General features: G+C 39.6%; 1 protein-coding gene across 2 annotated transcripts in view; it reads right to left on the bottom strand.

The window, feature by feature from the left end:
- Positions 1–1,299: 1,299 nt before the first annotated feature.
- The window catches only part of ACTR2 (actin related protein 2), a 37,753-nt gene continuing 21,398 nt past the window's right edge, over positions 1,300–17,654 (bottom strand). For both annotated transcript variants that reach the window (XM_044926063.1, XM_006053528.3), the window contains 4 exons: positions 17,445–17,594; positions 14,139–14,284; positions 6,313–6,445; positions 1,300–2,960 (listed from right to left, as the gene is read on the bottom strand). In XM_044926063.1, the coding sequence (XP_044781998.1) occupies positions 2,790–2,960; positions 6,313–6,445; positions 14,139–14,284; positions 17,445–17,594 (600 nt within the window). In that variant the 3' untranslated portion in view covers positions 1,300–2,789. The remainder of the gene's footprint in view (positions 2,961–6,312; positions 6,446–14,138; positions 14,285–17,444; positions 17,595–17,654) is intronic.

Here is a 17,654-nt window from a genome sequence, read left to right as displayed (position 1 = left end):
GTATAAAAGTAAGAAAGGGTTGGCTTAATACATTTTCATCTGTCTTTAGCTGTTTTCTTAAAAACAACATGCCTAAAAGTCTGCAGAGGTGAGCTAAAATGTCCTTGAGAAGAGGCATGTTCATATAGGTCTCTCAAGCATTTCTAACACTGACAAAGCCTCCTTAAATCTTCCAGGAGACAAAACAGTCTCCTAGAGGGAAAAATGTCTCTAATGGAGCTTTAGCTGTGACTTGCTCTTATTCTATTTTTTTCTTATGCATTTAAAATCATTTCAGAAATTAAGAACATACCAAAAGGTAAGTTCTTTTTTGTCAAATAATTTGACAGTGAACTGAACTTGGCCTAACAACTAGCATAAAGTTGTCAATCCGTCCTGTGTTAGCAAAAATGAAAATATGAATAAAAATAAGAAAATGAAACCAAAGAGAAATACTATCGAGAGGAAAAACAAAGACAAAATTCAAATGTACTTTGAAAAATCTGATTTTTTTCCCTCAATCAAAAAGAAGTGTATTTATGTTAAAATCAGGATGTTTGACTTTCCATTGATCTCTCAAAATACTTTCCAGATATTGCTGACAGTGCTCAGAACTGTGTAAAAGTTAACATCCAATACCATATTAAGGAAAAGAGTTCTAATGTAGGACTTATTTCTAAGAAACCCTTCTCAAAGGTCAAGGCATTGGCAATTCTGATTTTAAAAGAAAAGAATTTTAAACATCATTGGGAATTTAAGTGACAATGGTTTTCAAGAGCTATAAATCACATCTCTTTTAAAACAGAAAACACTTTCATTTCTGAAGGGCTCATACCTGACAACTCCAATTAATGATATTTCCCTACCCCACCCCCAAATCACTATACTAAATGCATTATTTCACCTTAGAATAGGAAAATTTAAAAATGTAATTAAAAAATTACACTCTCTATATATTAATATTTTAACGGTCATGTTTGATAGCAAAATTACAAAATTAAAACCAAATTCTACATTCAAGGGACAAATGTCTTCATTGTTTTATTTAAGAGTCTATTCCATTCTTTGTTGTTTTCTATCTCCGTATTTTAAAATCATGATCAAAGGTCAGGAGTCAATCCATTTACCTGAAATAAACAACTGGTAGATACTAGTTCTGCATTGATGTCCTTTAACAACTCAGTTTTCAAAAGTCTAGGGGGATTGGTAAATACATAATTTAGGAACATTTTAGAATTTCAGCGTAACTCTGACACCCACGTCACTGAAATCTTACAGACATTCACAGGCTTATTCACGTGTAATGAAGCATGTCCAGCATGCAGGCAAACTTCTTTTATTTGTTCAAATTGAGGTAAAAGAGACAAAAAAATACATAATATTAACAGAAGTGATACAATCTCTTATTACTTTATTTTTCAATTTAGAAGGAATTCAAGTCTGGGTACTATTTGATATTTTTTTTCAGAGACCAAGCAATACCGACAGGATTCATAAATATGATTTTCTGACAGGAAATCTGCAAACATTTACAAAATACCAACTTTTCTTTCAAGCCTAAGATGGCTAAGATTTAGTAGTTATGATTAGTTTTTTCAGTACAAGTACATATTTAAATCTTGATTTTTGGGGAGCCAACATTTTAAATAGTCATATTTTACTCCACTTTCAGGTTTTAAATCAAAACATACCAACAACAAAAGAAAATCAGTGAAAATTACCCAACTGGCAGAAAGTCCCATATTTCAATGTTATTTTTAACCCAATAATTATAACCTACTGCCAGTAATTATTTGTATGTATCTACTTGTTTTTATTAAATAAGCACTGGTCGGTTATATAAAAGAATTTTTCAAGAATGGTACTTGGCACTGGGTTACTTTAATGCTTCTGGTATAAATAGAAGTACTTAGAAAAAATACCAGCTCTTAAGCACTTTTTGTCTGAAATTTGAATTTCCAAAAGCATTTTTTCAATGTTACTTTTCCACTGATAGATTCTAGGGAGTCTAATCCCAGCTGACATGGTTAATTTTAAAAAACAAATAAAAAATCCCCAAACCACATAATAATGGGACACTACACCTGCTTTTTACATCATATGGAAACAGTTCCAGGCAGACCAAAAGTAGAAGAAAACCTGCCAAATCAAAGTATTGTAAATAAAGTTCATCGCCCGTACCCTAGAGCAGAAAAGCTCAAAAATCAAAAAATGAATATCAAAAGTCTACCCCTGTCCTCCACGCAAAATCCCACCCAAACAGTTTAGTTCTGAGCCTACCATTTCCCTAAAATGTTAACACCAGAAGCTTTAAGGTACTTAAAGCTGCAGCAGTACTGTAGAAAGCACCACACTACAGAGGAAACTCCACAAAGGGCTCAGCAGCCGCCCACCCAGTCCTGACCCCAGTAATACGTAAAAGCTCCTGTTAAGTTTTTTCTTATGCTAATAAAGGCATACCACCTAGTGTGCTAAAGACTAAAACTAGCAGCATTAGAGCAGTAAAGTGAAAATAGGAAGCCTACAGGAATGATCTAAATGCCTACTTAGAAGAAACAAAGCAGCAGACAGGACCCTTGCCCTCTCCCTGTGTTCGCAGGGAAGTGGTAGAATTAAACAGTCAGATTTACCCACATGAACACAAACTTAACACAACTTCCGCAAGACACCAGAATAAAACCTGACCTTTCCAGTCAAAGGGCACAGGCAGACAGGCCTCTTCCAGGTCCTGGAGTTGAATGAGTTCAAAGACTGGCAGTAATGGAAAAAAAGAAAGCACATTAGGGCGTGATGGGAACCAGCTTCACAGTTTATCGAACCGTCACCCCGAGTTTCTCCAGCACACGAACACCCTTTTCTTGGTATTCCTGTCGGGTCATCCAGAAGTTGTCTTTGTCCTTCATGATGTCCGCTAGAACTGCACCTCCCAGGAAAACCATGTGCTTCCTGCGGGGCGGGTCTTCAATGCGGATCTTGAATTTCTACAGGAGAAAGAGGAGACAGTAAAATGTCACACGTGCATGGTGTTTTCTATCTTATGAAAATGACTTTTTCTTAAATTCTCACAAAGGTCCTGTGATGTATACATGTGAAGGAGAGAGAGACCTTGTGTAACTTGCCCCACGCACAGTCAGGAGATTGCAAATCCATCCCAGTGTGTTTAGAACACTCCCTACCTACACCCGTGGCCCCAGTGTTAACTGCACCCCTTGTCACTCTCAAAAGCATCTTGATACGAACAATGAATTCCACGGTCACCCTACTAAAAGCCCAAGTACTGGAGTCCTGGCTGTGACAGGTGTTCCACTGATGGGCAAATCATCCAGCCAGCTAACAAGTGAAGAGTTGGGATAAGAGGACTTCTACTTTCTTCAAGGTCTTATGCTCTTATGATCGTAGTCCCAGGCAACAAAGATTTAAGTTCTTATAAGCAAAGCTCATTTTCTATTGTCTCAAATTCAAACAAATGTTTGAATAAACAAGGCCAAATATGGTCAAGATAAATTATGAGGATGTTGGAAAAAATGAACACAGTAAATAAAATTAAAGACAAGCAGGAAAAGCTTTACACTCTGTAGCCACTCTTAGCTGTCTAACAAGGAGAGACCTTCTGTATGGTAAGTCAACACATGCAAGAGAAACCTTAAAATGAAGTAGCAGTTTTATTTACAAAGTCACAAATCGTGCAAAAAGACTCAAAATAGCTACGTCATCTTAACTGTCTTTATGTCACATACATGAACTGTAGGATCTGTCATAATATATGACATAGAAAAACACCTGTTGACTGATTAATTCTGAGGCTAACCTACCGTTCTAACTGTTCATTACTTTTTCACTCTTAGGCAGGGGTCTGCAAACTTTTTCTACAGGGATCAGAGGATAAATACTTGAAGCTCTGCAGGACCTACTCTGGCAATAGCTAAAGGCAGCCAGAGACAGTGTGTGACAACAGGTAACATATTAGGTGACAAAGGAGTCCGCTTGGCCATGTTCCCAAAAACTTCATTTGTCAAACAGCCAGGTCTGGCCTGGGCTGTGCTCTGGCCACCCTGCTCCTGGGGAAACCTGGCTGGCCCTTGAGGACACCGCTGCCCTGCAGCTGTTGCAACGGGCTGCAGTTTCTCACCACTGCCATTCCAGAGACCCTCAGAAACTCGCCCTTCTGGGCCATTCCAGCCACCACTCTCTGGGCCCATGGTGTCTACAGAGCCTCATGCGGAGGAATTCTCCTCAGACCTGCTCGGTGGCGCGTGGGCGCACTCTCTCCACCACGTCCTGACACCATCCTCAGTGACACTGTCCTTCTCTGCCTTGCTCAGCAGAATCCCATTTCAAGTGATCAACTCTCTGCTCTTCCCCTGCCCTCAAGTAACTGAGCGCGGGGTGAGAAAAACTCAACATCCACTTTAAGCTTTACCTCAACTGAGCCCCTCAGAGATGCTCAGCAACCCCATGACATTTCTCTTCTCTCTTCCACTCTCTAAGACACCACTTCACACCTCCTCATTTGTTTTACAAACATCTATCAGCTCCTCCCTCCTCTGAGAGCCTCCTAACCCATCCTGCAACGGTCACCTTTCTTCCTCCCTTTCCTCAAGCAAGTACTCGCCACATCAGACTTAATGATCCTTTAAACAAATCAGATACTACTTTCTCTGCTCAAGATCCTCCCAAGACTCTATCTCATTCTATCTCAATAGAAGGAAAGCCAAAATCTTTACCATGGCTGAACAAGACTTGCATCCTGACTACCTTCCTCTTTTTTTGGTTGTACCATGTGGCATGTGGGATTAGTACCCCCACCAGGGATCAAACCCATACCCCCTGCAGTAGAAGTGTGGAGTCTTAACTACTGGATCGCCTGGGAAATCCCCTGACTGCCTTTCTGCACTCACCTCCTAGTCCCCTCCCGTGCTTACTCTGCTCCAGCCACTCCTACACACTCCCCGTAACTCAGGACTGTTACTGCCTGGAAGATTCTTCCCCCCAGAGTCAGGCTCCTCATTCCCTTCAGCCTTTGTTCAAAAGTTATCTCATTGGGCTCCTTCTCTAATCACTCTTACCTGAAGAAGCACACTTTCGAGCCCCTAACCTGACTTTTCCTCATAGTGCTTATTACTAACCAAAGTATTATTCATAGTAAAAGCAGAGATTTTGTTTTGTTCACCACTGTTTTGCCCAGACAAGTGTTTGGCACATAGGAGTTCAAGTAGTATTTGCTGAATAATCATCTAAGACTGATTTTAAATTATATGTATAACTCAATAACATCAGACAGACGAGTGAAGTACTTCAACAACATGCCTCCTTTAAGTCTTTTAATCGGTTTAATGTATGAGTCCATACAGAATTTAATTTCAATAATTTCAGTCACAAATGAAAGATGTATTGTAGACAGACACTTTACCATCTGAGCCATCAGGGAAGTCCTAATATAGTGTCTCCAATACATAAAGCCCTCTGTATGATGTAATCTCATTATCTAAAACAACTGATCAAAGTTGGTGAGATGAACCTCAGAGATTTTTTTTAAAACAAAATTAAAATGTTTTACTTTATACTGCTTTTCTTTTTTTAAATATACATTTATTTATTTTAACTGGAGGCTAATTACTTTACAATATTGTAGTGGTTTTGCCTTACATTGACATGAATCCACCACGGGTGTACATGTGAACCTCAGAGATTAACTTAGAATTAGATGACTCCTAGCTGAGCACATAGTATGTATAGATAGTGTACTTCACACATTCCAGGGTTTGTAGAGAAAAATCAATGTCAAATAACCATCAACTGTTACACCCTGGTTTAAAAACTTCTTTCCACTCCATGTATGAACAACTATCATTTAAAGTCTGTTTTAAGAGCTATGATTGTTGACACGGATGCAAAAGAACTGGAGACTATCTGATTGGGGAGATAAAAGACATACGCAACAAACAGCCAGAAAATAATTTTAAATCAGAAATACGAAACAGTCCAAGAGTAGCACTGAATGTTGATGACATAGTAAAAAAAAAAAAACAAAACCCAACAGCCTTGCTCCACAGTACAGCAGGTTCTTCAGGCTACTGGTTCCAGATGAACCGAAACAGATGTCACTGGACCCGGCCGTCTCAGTTCACTGAGTAGAAAGGTGAGCTGGCACTAGGACCGCTGAGACAAAGCTCATCTTGAAGCACTTACTTCTACTCTTCAAGGCTGCACTGGGCTGCAGCAGACGTTTGTTTAGGAAGACTTCTTGCTCCCTCTGGTGGTTGTCAAGATTCACAAGCTATTTTACAGGGTTTTAACAGTATGCTAACAGTTGGAGTATTGACTGATACTTACAGAAAGTTTTTCCACATCACCCTTCAATACTCGTTCTAAGTAAAGCTGTTTAAGCTCTCGTTCCAACCGGGATGGCAGACCAGGGTACATAGTAGACCCTCCAGAAAGCACAATGTGCTTATAGAACTCAGATCTAGGAAAACACAACAGGTATTCATTAGGGGTTTCAGATTAGGAAAACAGTATCTCAAGAGCTGCTTTTCTTTACATTAGCCTCAGGTTGCTGGGAGAATTAACTAAAATTCAACATGTAAACTGCAGGGCTGAATGCTTGCTATTACTACTATAAACAGATAACAAACTATATATAAAATATCTATTACCATTTTGATGACAATACTCCTAAAGCACATAACACATTTTCTTGCAAATGTAATTAAGTCTTTCAATAACGCCTAGTTCACATAACAAAGGAGCGGTATTTGGGCTGGGCTGTAACAGTGCTTCCATGGAGCCACTTAGATGTGGTTGTCTACTAAAATAAACTATATTCCACCATGACTCCACTTCTAGCTTTTGAATTTTTCCATTTGCCTTTTGTAGTTTTCCCTTTTGTTCCTCTGCTTTGAGGCCGCTGGCTATTATTTTTGGTTAGATTGATGTGCTTGCTTCTAATAGCAGCCCTGTCTTTCTTCCTTAAATATGCTGCTGGTCATGATACCAGATAATCAAATCTAAAATAAGTGCAGATGGAGTAAAAGTATTAACAGTATAATCTAAGTGAGAGTCGGAGGAGCTTTTTTAGTAAAACTCAGGAGCTAGGTTGTATCCATTTTGGCTTCATTCAAACTCGCTTCCGGGTTTTACTTCCTTTCAGGTTCTCAAGGGCTCAGGCTATTGTAATTCTAGCTTCTAGAAGTTTTGTATTATATTTAACCGCAGATGCATGCATGAATGTAACATAAACTAAGCAGCTGAAGTACAGCTACATGTGGTATATGCCCGTGAGCATCTACATGTATGCTTTCAATACACTGAACATGCAGAACAAAATCTGAGTGCTGCAACTTTCCGAGGCTAGCAACGTGGAAAGGGAACCGACCTGACTCCAGTGCTTTAGCATCACCAAAACTTCAATCACCACCAACAGGTATGCAGTTTTATATATAATCTTGCTATTAGTGATCATTACATCAAGGGACAAAAGCATCTACCCAATCCTCATTATGAGAACTTATCATAATTATGAAGTCTAAGTTAGACTTCTGATCATCTTCCATTAGATTTACAGCTTGTTCTAAGCCAATTGCTATTTTTACTAATTACCATTATTGTCCTGTTCCCCACCCTCCCACAAAAATTAGGCAGTTATTTCATTAGGGTTAAATAAAGAAGTAAGCAAACACTTGCTTAGTAAAATGTTTCTGAGTGAATTTCTCAACTTGGGTGAAGAGGAGAGCTTTCTGTGACAAACTCAAGCTGCAATAAAAGATTATAAATCTTCTTATATAACTAAATAAAACCAAAATTTTATGTGGCCAGAAACACCAGAAGAGAAAAATGAAAAATTACAAAATATCTGCAAATGGATCACAGAGCTCAAATAAAATGAACTTCTTTAAAAATTGAGAGGAAAAAAAAAATTACAAAAATTTTACAGATAACAGGCAAAAGCCACAAACAGATAATTCACCAAGAAAAGATATAAAAATGGTCCATCGGGCTTTCCAGTTGGCTCCAGTGGTAAAGAACCCGCCTGCCAATGCCGGAGACATAAAAGACTTGGGTTCAATCCCTATGTTAGGAAGACCCCCGGAGGAGGCCATGGTAACCCACTCCAGTATTTTTGCCTGGAGAATCCCCATGGACAGAGGAGCCGGAGGGGCTCCAGTCCAAAGGGTTGCAAAGAGTTGGACACAAGTGAAGCAACTTAGCATACAACACACAGAAAACTATATGCAACTTCAATCTTAAGAGAAATGCAAATTAAAATTACATTGATGTATCATTTCTCATTCATTAGACTGACATGCAAGTAAAATGCTGACAAACTCTGTGAACAGCTGTAGTGTCCTCAGACATGACTGTAGGAAAGAGAAGGGAATTGAGCAATAACAAAACCACACGCATTCGCCTTTTGACCCAACTATTCCCCGCTCAGGCATTTTTTCAGGACATACATCCCAACAATACAAAGATACAGTGTGCACAAGGTTATTAATTGCAGCATTATCTGTCAGCATAAATACTGGACCCTACCTAGATAACCAGGATTCACTGAAGAAGCCATTATATGTACACACTGGAAAAAAGAACAACAACAACATATAGGAAGTGGTATAAGATTGTTTAAGATATATTAAGAGAAAAAAACAAAGTTCAAAAGAGTATTCACAAGATGCTACCTCTTGTGTAAGAAAATAAGAAATAGAAGGAGTAGCACTAAGGTGAAAGACAACAGGTGGGGAGAATAATACTTCTGAGTGTGCTTTCTTTGTTTAGTTTTAACAGCCTTTTCAGAAACCAAAATTAAAGATGAGCTGGGAATATCCTGTGCCACAAAACAGAATGAAATAGAACATGTTCAGAAGAGATGAGGGTGCAAAGAAGAGCCCCTGGAGAAGGAAACAACAACCCACTCCAATGTTCTTGCCTGGAGAATCCCACCAACAGAGGAGCCTGGTTACAGTCCATGGAGTCCCAGCGAGTCTGACATGGCTTAGGGACTAAACGACAAAGCACACAGAGGCCTGCTGCAGGGGCTCTCACAGGCCAAACCAGGAACAATTCAGCACCAGAATGAAATAAGGCAGGGATAAAAACTATAATCCACTGAATAAAATCACAAGTCCATACTGAAAATTAACAAAAACAAAGGAGAAGAAAAGGCAGTTCCTTATGCGAGAATGCCAACTAATAAATAGAGAAGGAATGACAGAATTAGAAAATTCATCTTTTTGCAACCATCACAATAAAAATGGATTTAGGCAAAAACCATCAGTTGATGATAAAAGGGGTGGAAGTCAGAAACTGATGAAGAATAGGAGATTTACACAGTCTCAAAAGTATTTTCGGGCTTCTCTGATGGCTCAGACGGTAAAGAATCTGCCTGCAATGCAAGAGACTCAGGTTCATTCACTGGGTTGGGAAGATCTCTTGGAGAAAAGGATGGCTACCCACGCCAGTATTCTTGCCTAGAGAATTCCATGGACAGAGGAGCTTGGCAGGCTACAGTCCATGGGGTTGCAGAGAGTTGGACACTACTGAAAATACTTTCCCACAAATAACTTATAAATCAGGAAAAAAAAAAAAAAGACAACCTATACAATGGAGAGGACGCTCAGAGGGCTCAAACCTTGTGCGCACAGGACCCGGGGACCTCACAGAGACTGAGACAGAACTGTGTGTGAGCATCTTCTGTGGAGGTACGGGTCAGCAGTAGTCTGCCGCAGGGACAGGGCCTCTGGGTGTGGATATGGCATAAGTCCTCTTGGAGGAGGTCGCCATTAACCCCACTATAAAGCTGCCAGAACTTACGTTAAGACTGGGAAATAGACTCTTGGAGGGTTCAACAGAATCTTGTGCACCAGGACCCAGGAGAAAGGAACAGTGACCCCACAGGAGATTTGCCTATGGGTGTCTAGGAGCCTCCAGCGAAGGCGTGGGTTGGTGGTGGCCTGCTGCAGGGTTGGGGGCTCGGACTGTAGCAGTATATGCATGAGATCTTTTGAGGGAGGTCAGCATTATCTTCATTACCTCCACCATAGTTTGGCTCAGGTAAATAGCAGGGAGGGAATACAGCTCCACCCAACAACAGGAAATTGGATTAAAGATTTACTGAGCATGGCCCCGCCCATCAGAACAAGATGCAGTATCCCCCTCAGTCAGTCTATCCCATCAGGAAGCTTTCATAAGCCTCTTATCCTTTTCCATCAGAGGGCAGACAAATTGAAAACCACAATCACAGAAAACTAACCAATCTAATCACATGGAGCACAGCCTTGTCTAACTCAATGAAACTGTGAGCCATGCCATGTAGGGCCACCCAAGACAGATGGGTCATGGTGGAAGGTTCTGACAAAATGTGGTCCACTGGAGAAGGAAGTGGCAAACCACTTCAGTATTCCTGCCTTGAGAACCCCATGAACAGTATGAAAAGGCAAAAAGACAGGACACTGAAAGATGAACTCTCCAGGTTGGTAGGTCCCCAATATGCTACTGGAGATCAGTGGAGAAATAACTCCAGAAAGAATGAAGAGATAGAGACAAAGCAAAAACAACACCCAGTTGTGGATGTGACTGGTGATGGAAGCAAGTTCCAATGCTGTAAAGAGCAATATTGCATAGGAACCTGGAATGTTAGGTTCATGAATCAAGAGAAACTGGAAGTGATCAAACAGGAGTTGGCAAGAGTGCATGTCAACATTTTAGGAATCAGGGAACTAAAATGGACTGGAATGGGTGAATTTAACTCAGATGACCATTATATCTACTACTGTTGGCAAGAATCCCATAGGAGAAATGGCGTACCCATCATAGTCAACAAGACAGTTTGAAATGCAGTACTTGGATGCAATCTCAAAAACAACACAAGGATCACTTCATTTCCAAGGCAAACCATTTAATATCACAGTAATCCTAGTCTATGCCCCGACCAGTAATGCTGAAGAAGTTGAACAGTTCTATGAAGACCTACAAGACCTTCTGGAATTAACACCCAAAAAAGATGTCCTTTTCATTATAGGGGACTGGAATACAAAAGTAGGAAGTCAAGAAACACCTGGAGTATCAGGCAAATTTGAACTTGGAGTACAGAATGAAGCAGGGCAAAGGCTAATAGAGTTCTGCCAAGAGAACGCACTGGTCATAGCAAACACCCTCTTCCAACAACACAAGAGAATACTCTACACATGGACATCACCAGATGGTCAATACAGAAATCAGACTGATTATATTCTTTGCAGCCAAAGATGGAGAAGCTCTATACAGTCAGCAAAAACAAGACTAGGAGTTGACTGTGGTTCAGATCATGAACTCCTTACTACCAAATTCAGACTTAAATTGAACAAAGTAGGAAAAACCACTAGACCATTCAGGTATGACCTAAATCAAATCCCTAACGATTATACAGTGGAAGTAAGAAATAGATTTAAGGGACTAGATCTGATAGACAGGGTGCCTGATGAACTATGGACGGTGGTTCATGACACTGTTTAGAAGACAGGGAGCAAGACCATCCCCAAGAAAAAGAAATGCAAAAGAGAAAAGGAAAGATATACCCATTTGAATGCAGAGTTCCAAAGAATAGCAAGGAGAGATAAGAACGCCTTCCTCAGTGACCAGTGCAAAGAAACAGAGGAAAATAATAGAATGGAAAAGACTAGAGATCTCTTCAAGAAAATGAGATACCAAGGGAACACTTCATGCAAAGATGGGCTCAATAAAGGACAGAAATGGTACGGACCTAACAGAAGCAGAAGATACTAAGAAGAGGTGGCAAGAATACACAGAAAAACTGTACAAAAAAGATCTTCATGACCCAGATAATCACACCATGGTGTGATCACTCACCTAGAGACAGACATCCTGGAATGTGAAGTCAAGTGGGCCTTAGGAAGCATCACTATGAACAAAGCTAGTGGAGGTTGATGGAATTCCAGTTGAGCTATCTCAAATCCTAAAAGATGATGCTGTGAAAGTTCTGCACTCAATATGCCAGCAAATTTGGAAAATTCAGCAATGGCCACATGACTGGAAAAGGTCAGTTTTCATTCCAATCCCAAAGAAAGGCAATGCCAAAGAATGTTCAAACTACTACACAATTGCATTCATCTCACACGCTAGCAAAGTAATGTTCAAAATTCTCCAAGCCAGGCTTCAACAATATGTGAACTGTGAACTTTCAGATGTTCAAGCTGGTTTTAGAAAAGGCAGAGGAACCACAGATCAAATAGCCAACATCCGCTGGATCATCGAAAAAGCACGAGTTCCAGAAAAACATCTATTTCTGCTTTATTGACTATGCCAAAGCCTTTGACTGTGTGGATCACAATGAACTAGAAAATTCTTTAAGAGATGGGAATACCAGACCACCTGACCTGCCTCCTGAGAAATCTGTAGGCAGGTCAGGAAGCAACAGTTAAAACTGGACATGGAACAACAGACTGGTTCCAAATAGGAAAAGGAGTACATCAAGGCTGTATACTGTCACCCTGCTTATTTAACTTCTATGCAGAGTACATCATGAGAAACGCTGGCCTGGAAGAAGCACAAGCTGGAATCAAGACTGCCAGGAGAAATATCAATAACCTCAGATATGCAGATGATATTACCTTTATGGCAGAAAGTGAAGAAGAACTAAAGAGCCTCTTGATGAAAGTGAAAGAGGAGAGTGAAATAGTTGGCTTAAAGCTCAACATTCAGAAAACGAAGATCATGGCATCTGGTCCCATCACTTCATGGCAAATAGATGGGGAAACAATGGAAACAGTGACAGACTTTATTTTGGGGGGCTCCAAAATCACTGCAGATGGTGACTGCAGCCATGAAATGAAAAGACGCTTGCTCCTTGGAAGAAAAGTTATGACCAACCTAGACAGCATATTAAAAGGCAGAGACATTGCTTTGCCAAAAAATGTCCGTCTAGTTAAGGCTATGGTTTTTCCAGTAGTCATGTATGGATGTGAGAGTTGGACTATGAAGAAAGCTGAGCACCGAAGAATTGATACTTTTGAAGTGTGGTGTTGGAGAAGACTCTTGAAAGTCCTTGGACTGCAAGGAGATCCAACCAGTCCATCCTAAAGGAAATCAGTCCTTAATGTTCATTGAAAGGACTGACGTTGAAGATGAAATTCCAATACTTTGGCCACATGATGCAAAGAGTTACTCACTTGAAAAGACCCTGAATATGGCAAAGATTGATGGCGGGAGGAGAAGGGGACGACAGAGGATGAGATGGTTGTATGGCATCACCAACTCAATGGACATGAGTTTGAGTAAACTCCAGGAGTTGGTGATGGACAGGGAGGCCTAGTGTGCTGCAGTCCATGGGGTCGCAAAGAGTCAGATACGACTGAGTGACTGAACTGAACTGATACAATGGAGAAAACAGGAAACTTCACTAAGAGTTTAACACTAGTAACACCAAACAGGAGCAAACTGACATCACTTCTGGATGTGATAACCTAAGAGGGACACATCACTTAAGTAGTGTTGCAGCCAAAAAGGCACAATCTAAATTTAATCATGAGAAAACATTCATACCCAAGCTGTAGTCTGCAAAAATATCAATGTCATGAAAGACTGAGGAATTACAACACATGAAAGGTTACTAAGAGACATGACAACTAAATACAAGGTATGCTCTTAGTTCTGACCCTTTACCAGAAAAAAGAAAAACTGTATAAAGGACATTACTGGGACAAAGAACGAAACTGAAATGAGGGTGGCAGATAAAAGTTCATCAGCAATCAATCCCCTGAACTCAGTAACTGCACTGCCGCTATAAGAGAACAGCCTCATTCCTAAGAACCACAAAGTAAACATTAAGGAGTAAAGAGGACTTACATATTCAACCTATTCTCAAATGACTTGAGAATAGGAGAGAGAGAAAGGGAGAGCACACAAACACGTAGATTGCTGAAATCAGAAAAATGGAAAACTGGGTAGTGTACAGAGTCCTCCCTTCTATTCTGGAAACTTGCAACGTTTAAACTATTTCAAAATAAGTTTAAACGCGCATCTGTGACACAATGATATATGTCATTCAACAACCAGTGTCATCCTATCAAAAACTCGGGTGAGACAACAGACAACTTGGTCACTCTAGCTATTTATATTCCATCTATTTCTGATAAGCTACTTTGAAACAACCATTTCTAAAGTACCTGGTATCAATGTCAGCCGCCTGGATTGTGTTAAAAAGCAATTCAGCAACACCTACTCCCTCGACATTGATCAAGTGAGGCTGAAACAGAGCTTCCGGTGCTTCAAACCTCTCTCCCCCGACTTTGATAATGCGGCCATCTGGGAGCTAGAGACCAAGAACAATCAGGTATCAGCAAAAGATTTTAAAAGTTCCCAGTATTCTTTAGATGCTAGTATGCCTGTTTTATAAGCAAAATCATTAGCAATATATTTCTCCCAAAATACATTTTTGAAAGAAGACAAAGTAAAATACATTAAAATAATTTTTTTTATTATCATGCTCTGTTCTGCTTTTGAAATGATACGTCCTGCCTCTCCAAACAGTAGGAATTTCTTTAAAGAGTCACCAATACACAAATGTGTGATGTCTACAGGTGTGTGCAAGTGAGCACTACAGATAGTGCTGATCACCCACAGCAACTGGACTTTTGCCGGAGTCAATGCTGCTTCTCTTTATCATTTTAACACATTTTTGAGTTTATAGATTTTTACCATGTAACACAGACACATTCAATTAAAAATTTTAAATTTCTTTCAACAAATAATTATTCTGGGGAACTATTTTTTTGCCATCAAATACTTTATATCACGTGTGAAACTTCTATCAAATCATTTAATCCAAGGAAAATCTTATGATCAAAAAAGCTTAAGGACGCTAACCTATTTTTTAGCAGGCAATTCTGTTGTATCCTACTTACTAGGTTCTATTAAATTTTTAAATAGATAAATATAATGTTAAGAAAACAAGATTTAAGCAACTGGTAAGATACCACTAACATATGACCCTGTTAACCCTTAAGTTACATCATGTTTATGTTTAATTAAATGAGAAATGTTAAACAAAAACTCTCTCACAATTCACAGAATTGACCTAAGTAACAAGCATGCTGGTATACACTGGCATTTGACACATTTCTATATGACAGACCAGAATTAGTTTTACATTAACATTTCTAACAGTATATCAGTTTAAAATAATGTAATTATAGTAACTATATTTAGATTCCCAAACTCACTTTCCAACATGACAAAGTATCTCAAAGCAAGTTCTTAAAGACATTCACTCCACGTTTGCTCTAACTGTATACAGTACGTGCAACACAACCACATCTTTCAAAAACTCCACAATTATCTTTTTATAAACTTTATAAAAAAAAATTTTTTTAATTTACCCTTAACAAAATAAACGCAACCATCCAGTGACTTTAAAAACCACATGAAATCACCCAAGATATATGGGAAAACTTCACATGGCAGAGTATCATTAGCATAAAACATCTATACCTGGACAATGTGGCTTTTCTCAAAGCTCTGGCTGGAGATCAGCCCAGGGGCACCTACCCTAGGAACTACTTACCTTTCAGAACTGTTAAAACTGTATGCCTCCCAATTGCTCTGCACCAAACCTTATCCTATCCTCTATTTGTCCAGTATTTCCCCTCTTCATCAGTTCCCGTTTATTTGTCACAAATACTTTTGTAACCTGCCTCAAATTCTGAGAAAGGAATAAAGAGATAAAATATGTTTTATACTTCTAGTTCCCTTATCCTCTGTCTCATGACACTTTCTTCCAAAGTCAGGTAGACAATAAATTATAAATCTAGGGGAACTATCAAGAAGGCCTCAGGAAAGAATCCCTAGGGCAAATCTGTAGATGACTGAGTTGCAAAGTATTGATTTATTGTCTATTTGGATCATTATCTTCTAAAATGAAACAACATAACTTATAAAAATTTTAAATTATTTTTAAAGTGACTATTTTGTACATATTTACGATATGCTCTGTTTTATATAATTAAATGGTGGAAGAATACTTGCTTTTATTGCCTATCACTCAATTTCAGTTTTGGTGGCTCAGTGGTAAAGAATCTGCCTGCCAAGGGTTCAATCCCTGGGTTGGGAAGATCCCCTAGAGAAGGAAATGGCAACGCACTCCAGTACTCTTGCCTGGGAAATGGCATGGACAGAAGAGCCTGGCAGGCGTCCATGGGCTCGCAAAGAGTTAGATATGACTTAGTACTCTTGCCTGGAAAGTCCCATGGGTGGAGGAGCCTGGTGGGCTGCAGTCCATGGGGTCGCTGAGAGTCGGACACGACTGAGCGACTTCATTTTCACTTTTCACTTTCATGCATTGGAGAAGGAAATGGCAACCCACTCCAGCGTTCTTGCCTGGAGAATCCCAGGGACTGGGGAGCCTGGTGGGCTGCCATCTATGGGGTTGCACAGAGTCGGACACGACTGAAGCGACTTAGCAGCAGCAGCAGCAGCGACTAAACAACAGTAGCAGATCAAGGACACAGTATGGAAGCACTTTATACCCAGATGAAAATGACAGACTTAAGGCAGCAATACACTGAAAATTCAACTCCTCTGATATAAACTATAACTTGGTTCTAAGAATCATTAGTTACAATTTCAAGTTAACATTTGTTCTGAACATCTCATTAAGAAAATACTAAGTCAGGAAGACTGCCACCTATTGAATTGTTAAAGCAATTCTATAGGAAGACCATTTTCCAAAGTATCTTAGAATACCAGTCCCATGAAATGCTGAAGAATACCATAATCATACACAATTCAGCATATCAAAGGTTCTGAGAAGTCCTTTAATAAAGTGAAACTGACTGTCTCCCAAACTTATCTGACAATGTAACCCTTCATTTTAATTTCTGTCAATACCTACTAACATCTCAGAGAAATAACATTATGTGAAACCCATGCTGAAAAATGCTACTCCAGGTACTGCTGCTGCTAAGTCACTTAAGTCGTGTCCGACTCTATGCAACCCCATAGAGAGCAGCCCACCAGGCTCCCCTATCCCTGGGATTCTCCAGGCAAGAACACTGGAGTGGGTTGCCATTTCCTTCTCCAATGCATGAAAATAAAAAGTGAAAGTGAAGTCACTCAGTCATGTCCGACTCTTCCGACCCCATGGACTGCAGCCTACCAGCCTCCTCCGTCCATGGGATTTTCCAGGCAAGAGTACTGGAGTGGGGTGCCATTGCCTTCTCCAACTCCAGGTACTAGAATCTCAAAATAACATTTCATATCTAACTGTATCCTAAAGTAGAAAACAATATATGATTCCTGCTTTATTAAATCATAGTATCATAATGTAGAAAGACATTAAAGGTCATATATATACAAATTATAACAACCCAAACCCAAAGTACTGGATTCCAAGAAAACCTCCTTAAGCACACACCAACAGTCACTGTCGCCCACTTTAAAACCATATATATATATCATACACTGGATATACTTACTGTGTAAGATTCAACCAATACTGTGGTTTCTAAGGCCAGTTTCTGCTCTTGCTCAATATTATATCCCACATAACACAATTTTTCTTTAATCATGCGAACCGTTTCAAAATCAGCAGAATGGTTGAAGGCATATCCCCGCAACAGAAGCAGCTGGTACAAAAAAACAGCAGTTAAGTCCACAATTAATCTGAGTGAGTTCAAGTCCACAAA

Source organism: Bubalus bubalis, chromosome 12 (genome assembly GCF_019923935.1).
Source record: "Bubalus bubalis isolate 160015118507 breed Murrah chromosome 12, NDDB_SH_1, whole genome shotgun sequence".
In the NCBI taxonomy this organism is placed as follows: domain Eukaryota; kingdom Metazoa; phylum Chordata; class Mammalia; order Artiodactyla; family Bovidae; genus Bubalus; species Bubalus bubalis.
Note: the sequence above shows the minus strand (reverse complement) of the source record. Positions and strands in the feature narration are given on the sequence as shown.